Raw genomic sequence first — 19,761 nt, 5'->3', positions numbered from 1 at the left:
CCTAAACAATTTGATAGTGATGGAAGCCTTTAGCGGACATGCATCCATACATTTCATTGACCCAGTTTCCCTTGATAACGAGTCATTTCCGTGATAAGTTAATTTCAGTTGTTTTCTTGAGATCTCGACAATTTATCACGTTATCGCGCGGTAGATAACGACACGGCACCACTGTGGTGTCAGATGATCATAACTCATATCTCCAGAGTTGCAAAGGCACAAAACAAACATAAAAACAGGCTTACCTCATTAGTGAGGGCAACGGCAGAACGGCATGTCCTGGTCTGTTATATCACTGTGATCAGCCTATTGTTTAGTTTTGTAGATCGGCGGAAAATGATCCCGTTATAACGAGAAAATAAGTTTTGTTTTCCAGAGAAAACAAGAAAAATAAGTCGAGATCTCCAGTAAACAACTGAAATTAACTTATCACTGGAAAACTGAGTAACTAAAATTTATGGACTAATGTCCGCTAAGGGCTTCTGTAGTTAGAAACTCTTTACACAACAAAGTTTAATGAGCAGATCTGTGATTCAACTGTTCAAGTTCTGGGACATAGCCATGCAGGAGCGTTGCACAGAAGGCCTACATAGTACACTGTCCTGGATTGGTAGTTGGTGGCTAGTTGTGATAGCAGTCAAGTGAGATTATCTAAGCCATTTTTAAAACACAAAACACTAAAGTTTACATATGTAGATCAAATGAGAAACAAATTTTGGTTGTTGTTTTGTTTTAAACTTCTATGACTGTCTGACAGCTCGTATCTTTTCCTGTCAGACTTTTTTTATGCGTTTTCTAAGATCTCCTTACATGTTTGATGAGTGAAAGGTTCTGTACATGAATTGCTCAGCCATACCTCCACTCCAGCCTCGTAGTCCGAGCCGTCCAGCAGAGTGACTTTGACAGGGACAGTCTTCGGCCGCTTGTTGGTTTTCTGGGGGGATTTGGAGGCTTTGCTGGGGGTCTTGTCTGAGCTATCATCCGCATCCCCGTGGTCCTCTGGAACCTGTGCGAGAGAAAATCCTACCTCTTAGTCATCAAGCTTCGAATCAATGTACTGTGTCCTTCATTTAAATATTTCTATTGATTATACACTTGTCTTGCAAAGTGATTAAAAACCAGATCTGTGATCATGTGAGGAAATCATCAGATGCATGATGTAGCGCCTTAGCCGCCACTCTGAGATGTTAAGATGTTAAGTTGCTGGCACAGACAGAGGGGGGCTGGCTGCCTTGCATATCAAACAGAGAGCCGGAAGGCCCCTGAGTGATTGAAAGGCTCGAGTTAAATGATGTACAGCTGCTGTGAGTTCCACTGCGCTCTCACCTGATTGGTTCTCCTGGCGTCACCCTCCATTGCGCTCTTCATCTCCCCAGCCAAAGCCTTCTCTGTTGTCATAGAAATGGATTGCAGTCCTGCAACCAAACACAAACATATTCAGTCAACATCAAATCTTTTCTTGGTCCAAAAAAACAGTATGGGTTTGTTTACTGCTGCTGAAAGTCCAATCTGCTTATGGACTCATGATGGATTTGAATCATTAGACGTAAACAAAACACCTCCCATCGTACACAGAATACCAAATCTTCTCTTAAGCAGACTTTTTAAAAATGGCCGCAGAACAGAAACCTGTAGTGACATCACATCCAACTTCCTCTACAGCTACTATGTGGTATTTTTAACCATGCTGTGCTTGGATTGACTATCCTTCCAACATGCATGTTCATCCCATTGTGCATGGAGGGATGGTGGTGAAAGAGAGGACGAGGGCAGCTCAGTCAGTGCTGGCTCACAGCCTCCCACAGGAGCACTCTGCATGAAGAGCGTCGGCTTCAGGACGCGCTCTTCTCACACACTAGCAGAAGGAGATAGCATAAATTACATCAGCCAGAGAGCCCTGCGGCAGCGCACAAGACGGCAGACACACCGAGATAGAGAATGAGAGAGAGAGAGAGAGAGAGGGCGATGACGAGGAAGCAGAGGGCACTGGGAATGTGACAACAATCTGAGGATGAGACAGGAGGAAGGAGAGAATAAAAGGGAGAGGTGAGGAGGGGAAAGAAGAAGAAAAGGGGCTGGACAGTGAGATGTACAACAATGCTGATGCAATAATCGGGTGAGCTGGAGACAAATGAGGCCTGCCATTTGAAGGTGACCACTCTGTGAACTCTCGCGCAGTGCTCTTTCTGCAGGGGACATACAGTACAATAGCTGATATTCAGATTAGGCAGCACAGCTAGAGAAGAAAAACCAATTATTGGAGGGTTAACCTGTAGCTTTATTATAACACAGGGTCACGGGAGTAACATTCTCTATAGCTCAGGTGAAACTGGACATATAAATTATGAGGTTTTTACATTCTTTATTTAAGCCATTTTGGAGGAAGAGTTTTATGTAGGTGCTTCCTTATCCCCCTAAAGTAGAGTGTGATAATTGCACAGATATGAGGTTTTTCTTTCTCGAGTATCATGTTTATTTTAGAATATCCCCAATTTTCAGCCTCAATAAAAAGTTTGTGCACTAGAAATACAAACTCTACTGAATAATGTAACAATGTCTTTAGAAACTCCCAGAAATGTGTCAGCCTACGGCATGCATAACATTGTTTAAAACCTGGAGAGCTCCAACTGCTTCATTAGAGAATACCTTGTATACAGTGTAAAATGAGAAAATGTGCTCTTCACTTTAAAAAGCGAAATACTCGTCAATTGTTGATTTGAACATGAGTAAATGAAACAGCTCTAAATATACCTGATCACACGCTCTGTGAACGTGTTTGCAATATAAATCTTAAGGCTTTAGTTTAAAAAATGAGAATAAAAGGATAGAGTAAGGCAAGAGGATACTGAGAGGAAGGGATTAGAGAGGGGACATGGGAAGCGCTGATAAAAATAAAAAAAAAGTACAAAGCTTCCAGGGAAAACTGTCATTAGGGAGGAGCATCAGAAGCTTAATTTAGTCTAATAACGGCAAGCAAAGTGTTTGTAAACCAGGAAAAGATGTGGTACTATTTTTCCCCAAAGAAGAAGCCCTAATTAACTATATTTCTTCCACCAGCTGTCGGAGTACATCTCTGTGTTTACAATTTGGGATGCTTGAACACAGCACGTCTCAGCTTTCATGATAGGTCAGCCTCCCTCTGCATAATGTAGCCGGATCAAAGACGAGTGCAGTCTGGCTGCATGAAGGCTGCAGATGTCCCACTCACACCGTGTTCCTGTCTGAAGGGCCAGCGGGTTCATTAATTGATCCTATTTTTAAATAATACCTTAATTGATTTTAAAATATACTCTCATTATGACTGTATATGCATAAATAACATTTTGAAGGGTTCCAAGGTGAAATCGTTAAAACAAAGTGAGCCTTCCATGTGTTTGTCTAATTCCACTCATGTTTATGCAATGAGAGACTGGTACAGTTAGACAAGGGCAACGGCCAATTTACATGAATGCATACAGTACTCTATGAAGAAGCCAAATAGCTGTGGAAGATTGATCTCAGCCTGTTATCAATATCAAACTCATTAAGAAAAGCACACCAGCTAGTCCAAAAATATCTTCTAGCCACTCACAAGTTCAAGACTAACAACAATAAAACTTGATTTATGAAGTGAATTTCATTACAGTCGGGAATCAGCTACAGATGATATCATCAAACAATGATAGTAATCACATCAACAATTGTGTGAAGAGTTATCTGCAGTCGTCCCAGGCATTACAGTGACACAGCGCTTACTTAAAAGTATAGAGCCAGACTGATAAATGAGGGACTATCATCAAATGTTGTCAGATAGTGCAAGTAAAAAGAAATTGCAATAAAAGCTAAAGATATGTTTGAGACAGTTGGGATGTTTTAGCCAAGCTAGCTAGACAGCTTTTTGATGTCAATGTCAGTCGGTTTATGAGCCAGTCGGCCCATTTGATGTAGACTATGTCAAAAACGTATTTTTTCCACTTTTAATCCAGCACGATAATAAGGAAAAGATTTACTTTGTCCAAAACACCTGCACAACTCATGATATTCCCATCAGCCTCAGCCCCACTACCCAGTGTTTTGGCTAATTAGCAAATGTAAGTATTCTAGCATATTACATAACATAGTGAATATACCACAGACTGTATAAATAATGGATTTAGCCTACTCGAGTTGTAATGTTGGCCGCCGCCACATTGGTTTTTAGAGCCTAGAGTTAACATATTTGGATAAGAGGGTGGTGCTGGAGAGGAGCGAGGGGTTAAATAATAACTTCTTAAAGCTATACATTCTATGCCTGTTGTTAATTCAAAAGCTGGTGAATTAGCTAGTTGAGCATCATGTTTCACACAGAATGCAATTCTTTTTGTGGTGGTTGCAGACCACAGTTGTTGAGGCTAAAGAAGCTCAGAGAGCTAATGGGAAGTAGTAAACTTGCGGCTAGCTTGAGCACATCTCCATTGAGAGAGTGAATGGCAGGTGAACAACGAGTAACTTATCTATAAAGAACCTGTCTGCTCGTCACTACACCCAAAACCAACAAAAAACCTGGCTCCGAACATGGACTGCCGCAAATAAATCATTGTATGAGAAACACTAACAGTTAACAAGCCAGACACAGCTAATGTTGCTACCTGGTGCTAACATGTAAATAGTATTATACTAGGTTTTTACCCACAAACAGAACCGTTTTTTTCCAGGCTGTAAAATGGGCATTATAACATGAGACCGAATGGGGATTGGGTCGCTTTTGGAGCCAGCCTCAAGTGGACACACGATGAACTGCAGTTTTTGGCACTTCCGCATTGGCTTGCAAAGCATGTTAGCATAAACACTGTGAGCATGCTAGCATCGCAACTGTGTAAAAAAGCTACTAGGGTGGCTTTTTATTACTTCTCTAAGTGTTGATATTTGTAAAAGATAACCAGCCATATTATTACCTGGGATTTTTTGGTTACATAATTTGAGTCTTGAACATAAAGCCCCTAAATCCCCTCCAGCCTAACATTTAATGGGCTCCAAAAGTTAAACTCCTATAACCACTCTATAGGGTACTGAGTAACACAGTCAAGATGATTCAAAGTCCATTCTTTTAACTTGACATCTATCTCTAATCTGATCTCATTCCTGTGATAAATATCGGTTCTCCCGAACACTCGCTCACATGAGCCAATCAGATCCATCCACTTTATGCCCCCGCTTAGTGTGAATGTCAGCTACCATGAAGCGGCTGTCAGAACAATGTAGCAGTGAATCACAAGCAAACTTGAGAGGAATTCTAATAGATCAGTGTCAGATACTTTAGGGTGCTCATTTCACACACATCATGATCGCATGGCCAATCAATTCTTTCATTTGGGTCACTTTGTGATTCAATCACTCCAGCTCCATATCAGTTCTGCTCTCCGCACACCTAATCATCTGTGTGAGGGAGATGATGGAGACGGAGGGAGATGGGTGAGGTGCTGCGGCTGCTTAGGCTCAAAATTCCTATAACAGTCATTGTCTTTAAACAGACTCCCATTAAAAGTCATTCTCCACAAAATCATATGGGGTCCTTTGGTTCCCGAACTTCAAAAGGCGAGCGTCAAGGAGCGTCTCAGAGAGCTGTGACAGCGTCTGGGTAGGTGAAGCTCTGAAAACTATCTGCAGGATTGACGACCTCCAAAAATAGGTTGATGCGTGAGTTAGCTTTTCGTAACTTAAATAAGACAGAAATACTTCTTTATTTATACTTCAGAAGTTTATAGACCAAATTGGGAAAGTTGTTATATTGGGATGAGACACCACTTTGTACAACAAGTTTTAGCATCAGCTTGAGTCATAGACAACCCAAAATAATCCTAGACACCTTCTCTCTACTCTGGTCTATCAATCTTAAACTGTGAGAGCACTGTGGTGTACGTGTGTGTGTCTCTGGGTGTGTTTATAAATTTGTTTTCGGCCTGATGAAAACTGATTGCCCCAACAGCTAACTAAAGGTCGCAGCAGTCCCTAACTACCGCTGACGGTAATTGTATCAGACATCAAGAGACAAAAGTCAATGTGATATTGACAGAAAGAAAGGCGAAGCCTCGCAACCCATTCTCACTGTTTATCGTCACAGCTGAATGAGCATCACTCACTATGACAAAGACCTTGAAAACCTATTAAACTTAATGTCAGAGTATTTAGTTTATTTCACTTACTTTTCCGTGTTTGTGTTTTTGTCTGAGTTCTTGTTACTCGTCAAAAGTGGGCGTGGCACTGACAAAAGGTTACAAATTTGTATGCACCAATCACAATTTAGTGACATTAGATATGAAGTCAGGAAGTCATTATGTGGGATTCTCTGATATTTCACTGTCAGTCAAATCTGATCTAACTCCAGTCACTGTCCTAACGAAGCACAAAAGCAGAATGTTTTGGAGTGTTAATAAATTAAACCTTCAAGATATGTTTCTAGTTTAATTGCTGCTTTTTTAGTAATAAACCTATTTATGTGAAAGACTTATTTAAATGAACAGAAATGGCAGAAAGCAGAAAACTGACAGCCTATACATCATATTTACATGGCAGCCATTTTCCTCTAACGTCATGCTCATGGTGGGAAGCTGAAATATTGTAATTGTCATACTGTGTTCGAGGTTATAAGTCATATAAATGGGGGAATCTGATAAATTATGATCATTTTAAGGCTGCCTGATTGGGTAATTGTAAAGATAGTATGCCATATTTAAAGGTAAGACAACACATTTAATAACCTGTTAGCTACTGCTAGATACAATCTAAAGTTAGCATCGACCAATTCCTAGCCAACCTTTGACAGTGTTTCGTGATACAATAAGAAAGGCGTAAATACAAATTCAAAGCTAACATTAGTTATTTACTGCCGGGTTAGTGTGTTAGCTTGCTAACTAGCAAGGCTAACAATTTAGCTCTCCACAATCTAGATGATAGGAAAGGGTACAAATTCCTAGCAAACAGTACCATTACCAAGGAATTAAGGCCTTTCCTCTCGTATGGTGTAACACTATCTAACTGTTATGTTAGCTCAGAAGTTGTTGAATGCTAATGTTAGCTGTTGCCTAATGGTAGCTATTATTTTACTTGAAATATAGCATACTATTCCTTTGGATTTTCACAATCGATTGTCTTTTCAGTAGCTGATCAATCGACAACAATTTATCAGATTCCCTCGTTTTTTTTTACGATTTTTAAACCTTGTACATAGCAGTAAAACCATAACTGTACACTAAACACTTTACTGCATGACAAGTTGTTGTTGAGTTTAATCATCTTTCAATTTATAAGCCACACAAACATAAAGTACATTTTCTTTCCAAAACACTCAGTACATCATGTTTCGTCTGGATTTTCTCCTGGTCCAGTTCATGAGCCAAATAATTAATGCTAACAGTTTTATAAAGTCTAATTACTGTTTAAATATTAGTATCTTTTAAATGTGTGCTGAACACTGAAAAGTGTGCCAGAGATCTTTCTCAGTCTTTCACCGTTGTGTGTTTGTTACAGAGGCGTAGCCAAGATTTTGGGAATACCAAGTTCCTCCATTGCAACTCAACCCACTTAAAGTTTTGACCAGACTTTGAACAGTTTGTATAACACCTTTTTAGTCATTATTTGTTGAAATGAGTTATATATTCTGTTATGTGTAATATGGATTCCTTATATGACTAAAGCCCTCTTTGGGAACTGCTTAAGATGACATTCTAGTACAGAATAGAAAATCCTCAGGTCTGTAAACTCTCCTTAACACAAGACACAAGATCCAACAACATTCAGCAGATTTACCTGCCATTCGTAACCCTGTAATTAATTCAGAATAGGAGGGAGCCATGAGTCATTAGCACCTCCTAGGCTGACTGTCACAACACAGAAGAGTGTACAGATGGTCCAACACTGTGTTAATATATGAGGCATCTGCAGAACTGTATCTGTCTGCAGCAAAGTACTTGTCTCTGCATTTTTCAAACATCGCACTGGGTTTACAAATTCATTGTAATTTTGGGTGCAAAGCTAATGAAAAAGTAAGACTGATAAATATAATGTTTATGATGTGGGGTATCTGCTTCTGTGAAAAGAACAGATCATATCATCAAATCAAATAAATACGCTTTGTTACATAAGAAGTGTAACTTATTCAAGTGTGCTATAAAACACTGCAGGCATCAATCAGATAAGCTGTGCTTAGCCCATCAGCTGTTCACGATCTTTTAAGATAAGACAGATTGATTCAGCCTAGTTCCTTTATTGTGTCAAACAAACACACTCTCCTCACACACACTTCTCTATCTCTCAGTCCTCTCATTCAGGACTCTATCAGGCCTTCATGTCGATCTATCTCTGGAGATGACCCCCTCTGTGCTCTCTCTCAGTCTAGATACACAGTCCTGATGCAAGCTGGGATCAACTGCACTCACTGGAGAGGAAGGAAGCCTCACTTCTGCACAAAGTCGACTCCTCTCAAACTAAAGGAAGCAAAATGCAGACAGTGTTTCACCCAAACATCGTCTGCCGGGCAGCTCAGATAAATTGCCAGATAGTAACCGACATAATGGCTGATCATCTGGTGCAGAATGATGTCCATGATGCAGCGTTCACCGTGGCTTGAACGTGCTCATTTGTCTTCATGCCATCTCACAAACAAAGACTCTGTCAATTTAGAGGCCCCATAAATTGGCGGGTCTTCAGGCAGGCGTCAGTTTCCCACAGGCCCACGGTTCATCAGCAGGTGGGCAGGAGAAATCTGTCAAATCTAGCATCTCAGAAATATGTCAGAGCAGAGCAGGGGAAGCACGGAGATGACAGCTTGTGGATTCCTCTCGCTTGCAGGAAATTGTGCATGTGCTAACAGCGTCAAGTGTTTGCCCTTCTCTACAGGAAAGAAAAAAGAGGTCTGATATTCAGTGTGAGAGCAACACGGTGACGAAAGCAGGAGTCACAGTGTCATCAGCACGTCCACAATATCAAAGCTTTGCAAGGAAGGTGTTAGGAGATTATTTTCAAGTGGCGGGCTCTAGGTTGCTAAAAATAATGAAGTCAATGCTACACTCTGCTGTGCTGGGATGTTTTAGAGTGATTACACTTTAAAATATAGTAAAGTTAGGAAGAAAGCCTGCAATAATTCTAAATAACACCCAGATTTGAATAGCTTCTCCCAACATTTTTTTGTCAGGTTTTATACAGCCATCATAACAGTGCTTCCTCCCACTCACTGTGGATGCCTCTGATTGCTCTATTTTACAGCTTTTAGATCAAAGTGCAGAATTTAGCTCTGTAGATGAGCCCTGCCTGCTCGAGCGAGACATATTTGTCTCTTCTTTTTTTTTTTGACACCTACCGTGCTGTTGTTGTAAGAAAAGCGTCATCCTCTCAATCATTTTTCACAACATACCGCCAACGAGTTTCAGCCCCCATAGCGGCATTTCATTATTACTTGCCGCCTTATTTGCAAATGCAATCCAGCAGCGTCTTCCATTGTCTAAGTGGTTTCATTATAAAAATTAATTAAAATATCCAAGGCTCTTAAAGGTCAGTTCGGGACTAGTTGTACAATATTATTTGGAAATGGTGAAAAGTCAAAACCCACTCATTTGTCCAGATGCAGTGTCATGGTTACTCAGGATCATCCACAGACCACACCTGGAGTGAGTCAAAATAAAACACAGATATTTAAGCAATATCACATGAGAGGGAGTGTGTCCTTCCGAAGATCAGCTCTGCTGTGATTTGATTGTAGGCACGAGTCCGCAGGCTGGGCGGGTGCTAAAGATAATCACAGCTCCTGCGCTTTTGCTACTCTGCGTATATAGTCACCACAGAGCAGCTTTGTATGATGTACATTTATCTGTTTGTTGTATTTTATCGTACAACCAGTAAAATAAGAGTCTGTTGTGTGCTTGAGTGTGTGTCACCAGCTAAATAAATCAAGACAAACTTGCTCATGTCTGTGTGTGAATCTAACAGTATTCAGAACACCTGGCTGAGGCGGAGTGATACACAGAGTGAAAAGTCCCAGCGATGTTGTGCTCTATATCAGCACTCATGGAATGCCTCTTGTCAAATCAGATTATTTGCTCAGAACTCACTGTTGTATAAGACTAAATGCTAAGAGTCTTAAAGTGAAGGAAAAGTTTTTTAATGTTTTGTTTGTTTTTTGTCATCAGGGTTAACTGACCCTTTAATAAAGACGCTTTCCTCTGCTTATTCATATTATCTTTTAGCAATGGTCCATTTAACAGCTCTTATTTTGTGAAGAAAACACTGACAATCTGGATTTTTTAGATGAGCAGTCTCACTTAAAAGATTAGGTTATCAAGGTAAAGACACTGAATGCTATTTTTTTTTTACCACCCTTATGTAAGCCTTATTTTATTAGATTTTATCTTGCATCCATCAGTAGTAGTAGGAGTAGTAGCAGCAGTAGTAGAAGCAACAGGGGTAGTCATGTGTGCTGCAGAGAGGAGCACACTGATAATGGGTTTTCTGTGATCTCCAGGCAGTGCCAGATTGTCTTTTGTGACTACATCATGTACAAAAAATGAACAAAGCGTGCCCCATGCCGTACACCTGTTAATTAGGCTACTCATTCATTTAGACATTTAAAGGGATACTACGTTTGCTCAGAAACAAAGACAGTTTGCTCCAACTAAACCATCTGTCAGTATTAACAGATAATTCCAATGGACTACAAATATGGATCTAGGTCTCTTTATTTTGTGCCCAGTGTAAAAGGATCCTTGTTACAGGCTGGGACTAGACAGTTTGGCCGCCCTGATGGATTAAAGGCACCTTTTAGAGGTAAGTCCCCCACCATGGTGCCTTAGACAAGCACTGACAACCATCAAAAATAAAAACATATATTTTACTTTTTAGGGGGTAGTTTCCTTTTTTACATTATTCTTGACATTCGCAGTATTGTCATTCTCTCTATTTATATTCACCTTGATCTATATGCACCAAAATAGCAATACTCCTTGGCAAATAAACTATTTCCGGATTCTGAAAGTGATTCTGATCTCAGGGTTTATAATTAGATGTCATCAGAGTAGAGCGAATGATGATCTACCATGGCAACACACCGGGGTTTATTGGAAAATAAATGTCAAAGGCAAAAGTAATATTTCAAGTAAATATTGAACAAAATATATCTACCTGTGTGGTTAAATGATGGTGTTATTGGCTGTCTGTGAGAAAAGTTCAATCATCATAGAAAAGTTATTTATATCTGAAAACACAAACAGCAATCAAACACTAGGCTATGCTGTATTCACAAGCTTTCAGCATATGTCTGTTTTCCAGCCAACGTTAATAACATAAAAGGCCAGTTAAAAGTGTCATAGCTCTAAAGGGTAGCTCAGATGTCATCTACTTCATTATCATTACCATATCTGCAATGTTTTTAGACTTTTCACAAGTGTCACCATCAGGTCAGGATTTTATGTTGTCAAGTAATTAGCTTGTACCTTTTGCTAAGTGGTAATATTAGCATGCTAACACACTAGCTGTGTCCCAATTCAGGGGCTGCATCCGCCATAGAGCAGACTGTCTCATTTCAGTTCAGTCTTAGCGGTCTACACAGGCTACAAATGACTCATCCTCCCTAGACCATGTCCTTCAACGGATGCTGCACCCAAATTGAGACACAGCTGTAGAATGTGGCAAACATAATGCCTGCTAAACAGAAGCATGTTAGAATGTTCAGTGTTAGCATGATAGCGTACCTATGCTAGCATTTAGCACAAAACAACAGCAAATGAACAGTAAGTACAGGCAAAAAATATCCATAGCATGGCTGTGGAATCCTGTAAATAATACACATTATGTCTACTGTTCTTGCTGTTAAAATTACATGTATTTTGAATCTAACACTGTATCTGTACAATATAAGGAAAACAGTTAGCCGAGCCTACAATGGTTTCCTCAAATGCTAGCTTCTATTGTACCCAGGCATGCCAAACGCAGCTAGAGTTGGTTAAAGTGCACAGTACGCACTGTCACGTAAAACCCTATCAAATGTACTGTTTTATGTTATATGCTAAATGACAGCATTACATTGACATCCATAGAAGTGGCCCGCCGTATTATCCAATCACTGAACATTCGTCAATGAGCCATTTCATCATGCAGCTCCCTCCACATCCCGGCTTTATAATCAGTGCTTCCCTCCTAATGGCACACACAGCCAGTCTATCAATCCTTGCCGGGCAGAAGCTGGCTCTGGGAAACCTGCAACCAGAAGGTGGGGGTTGGGGAAATGGGAGTGGCAAGATGTCCTTGTTCAGGGGAAATCACACACACACATTCTCTAAACCTTTGGCACTCAGCAGTCCTGGAGGCAGATTGCATAGCACCACTGTTAAGTCTGCTGCAAATCATGTCACACAACAACGGAGATAAATGATACGCCTTACAAACCAATGAGGCTGCAAGTTCATCCTCGCTCAGAGAAAGCAGGCCCAGAGGGAGTGGAGCTACCTGCATCGACATACAGAACTCTCTCGTGGGAGGGGGTCTGCAGCACAGCAGGGCAAATTATAGGGGTTAGTAGCTTCAACATCTGAAGTACCAAGTTCCTCTTTTGGAGCTGATAGGAAAAGCTCGACTGTGTCTTCGCAGAAGTATCTGTGTCTGCTTCATTATTGCTCAGAGTCTGAGAAGGTGGAAATATGAATAGCAAAATTAGAGTAGTAGTGTGTGTGTCATTGAAATGCTAATCCTCACTAATTAAAACAAATCAGGCAGTGAAATCAGCTAAAATGAGCTGTCAAAATGTATCATTTCACTTAAGAGATGAATATCTAAATTATTCATCTCTTGTCTCTTCTATCCTACACCGCAAAGTAAACTTACATCAATTCAGTGAAGGGGGTCATATCAGGATAACGAGCCATGTGTTTCACTTTAAAGGTCAAAAGCACGTTGGATTCCTAGAACATGATTGGAATACTCAGACTGTTAACTATGCCATTTAGATCTCTCTATCACGAAAACATGATTATTTAAAGAACACAGACATTGTGTGGATGACACTGATTGTGAGACATGTTGACATACTGTTGGTACACTCACTGACAAACACAGTCCAGACTGACGAACATGCTGCGGGCATTCACTGAGACAGAGCTAAGCAGACTGGATACATCTCATTCTCTGTATACAGCCGTCTATTGTGCAGTTTAACACGACAACTCAAACTGCACCCTAAAAAGAGGCCATTGAGTGGAATCGGCATCTCCCTGCTGCAGCCTCGACACAAACAGAACAATATGAGCTTCACAAAGCGAATATTTCTGCAGTGCTATTCCATTGATTGCTTTACATAATACAGGTATTGCTTTTATTGTTTCCACTACCTGTATACCTAAGCAGGCTGGTTATCATCATGACTTCAGCTGGGCAGAGTAAGTAATAACAAAGTATGGAAAGTGCCTCCAATAAATGTAAACATTATCCAGGTTACTCATTAGAAGATTATAAAACAATGCACTATATAAATGAGGAAGCAGTTAATTGTTTTTTTAATTTATATGATAATGAATTCCCTGGGAGAAAAAATCCATCACGTACAATTTATCCAGGAACAAATAGCCCTAAAACTCCCAGATTATACCCCACTTTATCACAGCAGTCACACTCAATTAAACTGTAGACAACCATCTTTCCCTCATTCCTACAGTAAAACATCTCGTGCACGCTCCTCTTCATTTCCCTCTGTGCATATTTAAGGGCGTTAACATGCCGAGTCACACAGAAAAAACACAACCCGTACTTTCACTTGTCACTGCAATGACAGGAAAATGACAGGTACCACCCTGCGCCTGCAGCACAGCTCAATTTCCTTCTTTTTGACCAAAGAGGAGAGCGCCGCCACGAAAGATAGTTAACACACACAGACATCAGGCGTGGCTGTTTAAAATGCAGTTACCATGGGAACCCTTGCCTAACATCATTTGTCAAGCATTTTAAAATAAGATAAAGAAAGATAAAAGAAAGAAGGGAGGGAACAGCCATAGGCTTTGTTTTGCTAGTTGACACACACCAGTAAGATAGAAGAGGTGGTGAACAGTCTGCACTGAAGAGTGAGACAGATCATGTAGTGTGCACACTGGAGTGACAGGGTGGAAGACAGAGGTGGTGGGCGGAAAGGGGGCAACAGATTCATGTCTGCTTTAGTCTGTAATGTTCTGCAAGGAACACAAACGGTCGATGAAGCGAGATGTATGACACAGTAAATAGCATGTATAAGATTAGACTTTAAGCATGTCAGTCATACAAACATCGGAGAGGATAATTTGCTGTTCACAAGTCTGGTCAGACATTTCAAATACGATATGTAGTAAATGAAAATATATAGTGTCTACAATATAGCTTTCAAAGTAAAAATGGTGGGTGTGTATGTTGTCATTCTTATGACCTTAACTACGCTGTTATTTATCATAATAAAGTTCTTAACATGGAAGTTGTATGTTAGTAATGAAATGCTGTCTATGCGAGGATGCTATGGATGCTAGGCCTGTGCAATGTGCGAAAACTGCAATGTGTGATTATGTTGTTCGATATTGTGATACGATGCAATATGGAGTACGATAAATATACAAATATTAAATGGCATATTAGCTATAATTCTGCTGTTCTGCATGTTTTACATAGCCTGATTGCAACATCCATCCATCCATCCATCAATTATCTATGCTGCGTATCCTGTTCAGGGTCACATCAGGGGGGCTGGAGCCTATCCTGGCTATAATTGGGCAAGAGGCAAAGCACACCCTGGACACAATCACAGCTAACACATAGAGACAGACAACGCTCACACTCACACCTATGGGCAATTTAGAGTCACCAATTACACTGACAAGCATGTCTTTGAACGGTGGGAGGAAGCCGGGGTACCTGGAGGGAACCAACGCATGCACAGGAAGGAAGGGCCCACAGAAAGGCCCACTTCATCCAAACCGGGGTTTGAACTAGGAACCTTCTAGCTGTGAGGCGCTAACCACTGCACAACTGTGCGGCCCCTGTTTGCAACATGTCCAAAATAAATCCAAAAAAGCTGTTTTTCTATCACCACTAAATTGACACCAATCAATCTGAATGTAGCTGCTAGCTTGCTTGGGCTTCATCTGAGCGCATGTAATTATGGCCATTATACACAGGCTCCATCCGATAGGTAAAATGTTTGATGTGCAATGTTTATTTCGAATACTCATATTGGAATAACAATGAAATAGAGATCTATTGTGCAGCCCTAATTGCTACAATTGTTCAAACCTACTCATTTTTAAGAGTACCTGAACAAACATACGTTTTATTTAGCCAATCAAACCAGATACATAAAGGGCTTGATGAGTTGATTCAATGATCAATGATTCAATATGACCGATACAAAGAGAAAACATTGATCCATATGGTCATTTTAAAGATAGACTGACTGATATATGACATATTTTTTATACTTTATATTAAAAAAATATAAATAGTTTTCATTTAAATGTCTGGAGGAGTTCAGTAATAAAACTGTCAGATCTTTTTTGTTGTTTTTTGTGACGGATATAAATGTAACTGGTTGTATTAAATGGGCCTGTGATATTGTCTCATATTGACCACAGGGACATGAATGTAATCAAATCAAATTGTTATTATAGCAGACTTGATGATACCACCAAATATCGTATGGTTGTCCAAAGAATCGATTTAGAAAGCGATGAAACTGATGATTTACAACCCTAATTCGAATTCGAAAGGTCATGAAAACCAAACTTTAAAAGTATTTCAGTATATACTTCCTTTAGCTGCTTTTTCCATCTCCAGAGAATGTACTCTTCCTAGTTTTAAATTGAAACACTCCCAGTCTCTTCTTATGATTGTGTTTGATTTGTCATTTAATGATGGAAATAGAATACACCTTTGTCAAACTGTGCTACCAGCCATAACTTCAATATGATATGAGGGTGGAGAGATCATCACAAAACAGGATGTCTGTCTGAGTTAGGCTTTGTCTCTGACAACACATCATCTGTGATGATAATGCAAAAAGTGACAGTTTATTACAAGCTGTTATCTTTAATACGCCTTTGAAAGCTCCTCTCACTTCTGTGCGACGTGAGTTTATCTTGTGGAGAATTCCAATTTGGCTGTGAACAGACCGCTGGCCCCGCTTCAATGAGCTATTACAAATCGATCACAGGATGACTGAAAATAGGACTCGTGGGAGAACGGTATTGAACTGTTCTAGCTTAAACAAGCATGCATGCTGAATTTACGCGCGCAGAAACACACATGCAAAAAGTGCATCCTGCGGCTGTACAACATGTGACCTAACCTTTACCCTGCATTGCTGAATGATTGCACAGAGGTTACACACTGGCTGGAAGGTAATGGAGTCTCTGCCTGAGAACGCCATCCACCGTGTAACCTCACTAGTCCCTCCCTGTTTTAGTCGTCTTGAATGTCTGTTACATCTTTCCTGTCACAGATAAGAGCAAATCACTCTGTGGGAAATGCAGCATGTAATTCCATTACTGTATCTCCTGCAGGGAGACTCCTTGAACCACCTTGACAGTCTGGTAAACAGGTATTCAATAATTTCAACACATCATGCATCGACACAAAGAGGCTTTACCCTTTAATATGAATGAGCACAAGAGCGTCATGCTGCTCCTAGTTGCACCATGGGACGCTGAAAGTGGAGCAGGTGAAATAGAGGAAAATGAGACCAGATGATGCATGGAGCGACAAACCTACTCTCGGACAGATGGACATTTTGTGGTCTAATTTTCCCCTTCCCTGCCTCCACAAACTCAGTGTCTGTGAGTTACTGCAGCCTGTGGCGTGGCTGCAATTAAAGCAGGCGGATACACAAGGACTGACAGTCTGTGTGAGTGGGATGAGGGCGAACAGAAGGATGCATTGCTGATAATGGTAACTCTGACTGTCTGACTAGTCTGGAGGTGGTGAAATAAAACTTGCTGAATGGTGCAATTATGAAAACTTTTCTTACATTGCGCCTTATTTGTTAGTATAGACTTTCTTAAACTTGGCTGAACAAGTCCCCATAATACAGCATGTATCTACTCTTTTTCTGCCTATCCCTGTCTCCCACTTTCTCGGCCCATCAGGTCCTGGCAGATGTCTGTGTACCAATGAGTCTGCTTGAGGTTTCTGCCTGTTAAAATGACAGTTTTTTGCCACTGTTGCCAAGTTCTCGCTCACTGATGGATTAATGTTGGGTCTCTGAAAATTATGTCATAGAATATGGTCTAGATCTGTGTCCTGAGATGACTTTTGTTATAATTTGGCTATATAGAAATAACATTTGATTGATTGATTTGATTGATTCTACCACAATCTCTCTAATCTAAAAATAAAATTTGTTTATAGTTTACAATATGCAGAACAGAGAACCATGGTGCATAATGAGAACTGGATTTTTTTAATTCATTCAATTCATTCTTGTAAAATCACAGATTTTCCAAGGAAAGTGATCTGATAAATGTGCCCTCTTTCTTTAGGCTATCCATAGAGATAAATGTGAAGTTTAGAGGAGCATTACCAGGTCTAATGGCCCCCTTTCTCTCAGTGCAATTCCCACATTCAGGACACCTTCTAGCCTATAGCCTGGGCGCCCACGCCTGCCCCCTCTGCCACACCCGCGACAATACACTCCGTCTCAATTAGCTCATTATCTGAGCATCAGCTGTTAGCCTATAGCTCCACATCGAAAAATCACAATCCTTACACACACACTGACATGTCCAAGAATAGAACTGAACAATTGTAGGCGGTTTGGATGTGTACAGTTGAGGAGCTGTGCGATCCAGTAAGACGATATGGAAGGTGCACCTGCTGACTCCTTCTGCCTACAGGGCCCTGATATGCATGAAACAAGGATGCCCTGATTCTGTGCAGCTTATTAAACCAGCCTGACGACCATATTGGTCGGATAAAAGCTGTGTGGCAACACCCTCTCCATCCCTCCATGACACTTGAAGCACAAAGAGCATGCAGAGCGCGGTTTTTCAGCAAAGCTTGTCACCGGTACATAGACGCTTCCCTCTCCTACAATGTCATTTCATTACAACCGGCGAATGCAGCATGCACCTGTTCCGCTGTCAACACACGAACAAATAAAACGCATACCTGTCCTGTCAGGTCCGGGTGTCAAGCTTCGGTCCGGATTCTGCTCATTGAGATCGCAGGAAACTGAACCGCCACCGCCCCGGAGCGCCGTGAGCTCTGCTGCGGGAGAAGCAGCCCTGCAGGCGGGGACGGCAGACAGGACGAGCCGGCGGCAGGGATGGCTCGCGGTCGGGGAAGGGCTACAAGAGAGGAGAGCAGAGGGGCGTTTTCACGGTGGAAGCGAGGGAACTCCTAACGTCGTGCGTGATGTGTGAGGACCGCTCTGCTTGTGACACGCAGCGTTTCTTCAAGCCACTTGCTTCACTGATTTTCGGGTCTTATCCCCCTCAGTAAAGCAAAGCATAGGGATGTGTGCTGAAGATAAGATGCTCTAACAGTCTTACCGCCTTGTTTCACTGTCAGATCAACACATTTAAACCCACTTTTAATGTGCCCTTTGTCATTTCTTTGAGACAGCATTTAAATAAATGTTATAAATAGCCCATATTCTAGATTTTTTTATTTTTTTTATTTTTTTTTGCAGGACCAAGAATGATTGTTAATTTCCTGTCTTTATTCCAAACAATTACCCCAATCTGCTTTTTTATTTTTATTATGATTTATTTAATGTGTTTTATGGTTTTATTTAACATTGATGATGGTCATATAAACACTGCTGTTAATGGGAAAGAGTTGGTCCGAAGGCTTTTTTTCATCTGTATTCCCTGGCCAGATGTTAGAATGAAGATAGGAGAGCACCTGCTGTGCTGCAGCTCCACGGCTCTTAGCAGCCTATCAGTGTCAGAGCGTCCTCAAATGTCATTATGGCAGCTGTCAGTTACTAAAAGTTCAAATGCAGTTTGCATTGAGTTTCATTAATTGCAAATCGATGCACACAGCTTTGCATAAAACTAACTGAAAGAGACGTTAATAGTTGTTGACATGGAGATTTAAAGGCCTTAAGAGCTGTAAAGATGTAGTGCCATATTTTACTTTTGACTGGCGTTGATCATAACAGAAAAAAAAACATAGTGCTAAAAGAATGTAAGTTTTGATGTATGACATCACTTATGGTATTTCATCATAAAAGTTGACTTTTTTGCAGAACTTGAAAGGAGCTCCTTATTCTTCACATGTCTAGCATGCGCCTCCTGACATGTTATTTTACTCAGGGACATGTAACAGCCCGTCTTCAACACCCAGCATTAAGGACAGCATGCCATAACATACTGTTCCCCGCATAGAGAGCAGCGTGTTCAATGGATGAAGGCTAAGTGGGTGATGTATTGCATCGGTGACTCATAGGAACCTTCTGTGCTGAACGCCCTCTTTGGCTCTCACGCACAAGTGTTCTGTTCAAATGCAAATATGCATACAGGAAAAATCAATTCCAGTCACGCTTCAGCGGCTCTCCTTCAGTTGCACAGGATAGGATATCAAACCCAGAGCAGCAGAATGACTTCACTGCCATATGGGGACGCTTTCTGGAGCATGAGCTAAGGTTATATAAGATATACTTCTTTATTTATTATCCCTGTAATGAGTGAGGTATTAAATTGAATATATGACCGGATACAGATATTAACTTACACTCCCTTGTAAACATAAGATGCCAAAGTCACTGTGAGTAGTTCTGCAGAGATCTCTCCACAGGGTGGCGGTCATATA

At 40.8% G+C, this 19,761-nt stretch overlaps 1 protein-coding gene across 2 annotated transcripts in view; it reads right to left on the bottom strand.

Moving 5' to 3' along the window:
• The window catches only part of LOC138589201 (band 4.1-like protein 1), a 41,627-nt gene extending 23,377 nt beyond the window's left edge, over nucleotides 1-18,250 (bottom strand). For both annotated transcript variants that reach the window (XM_069659396.1, XM_069659397.1), the window contains exons 1-3: nucleotides 18,115-18,250; nucleotides 1,327-1,415; nucleotides 857-1,006 (exon numbers count right to left, since the gene is read on the bottom strand). In XM_069659396.1, coding sequence (XP_069515497.1) covers nucleotides 857-1,006; nucleotides 1,327-1,398 — 222 coding nt within the window. In that variant the 5' untranslated portion in view covers nucleotides 1,399-1,415; nucleotides 18,115-18,250. The remainder of the gene's footprint in view (nucleotides 1-856; nucleotides 1,007-1,326; nucleotides 1,416-18,114) is intronic.
• Nucleotides 18,251-19,761: the final 1,511 nt, after the last annotated feature.

Source organism: Semicossyphus pulcher, unplaced genomic scaffold (genome assembly GCF_022749685.1).
Source record: "Semicossyphus pulcher isolate SPU_LCO1_2020_fin unplaced genomic scaffold, fSemPul1.0.p SCAF_13, whole genome shotgun sequence".
Taxonomy (NCBI): domain Eukaryota; kingdom Metazoa; phylum Chordata; class Actinopteri; order Labriformes; family Labridae; genus Semicossyphus; species Semicossyphus pulcher.
The sequence above is the reverse complement of the archived record's forward strand: the minus strand, read 5'-3'. Positions and strand labels throughout refer to the sequence as shown.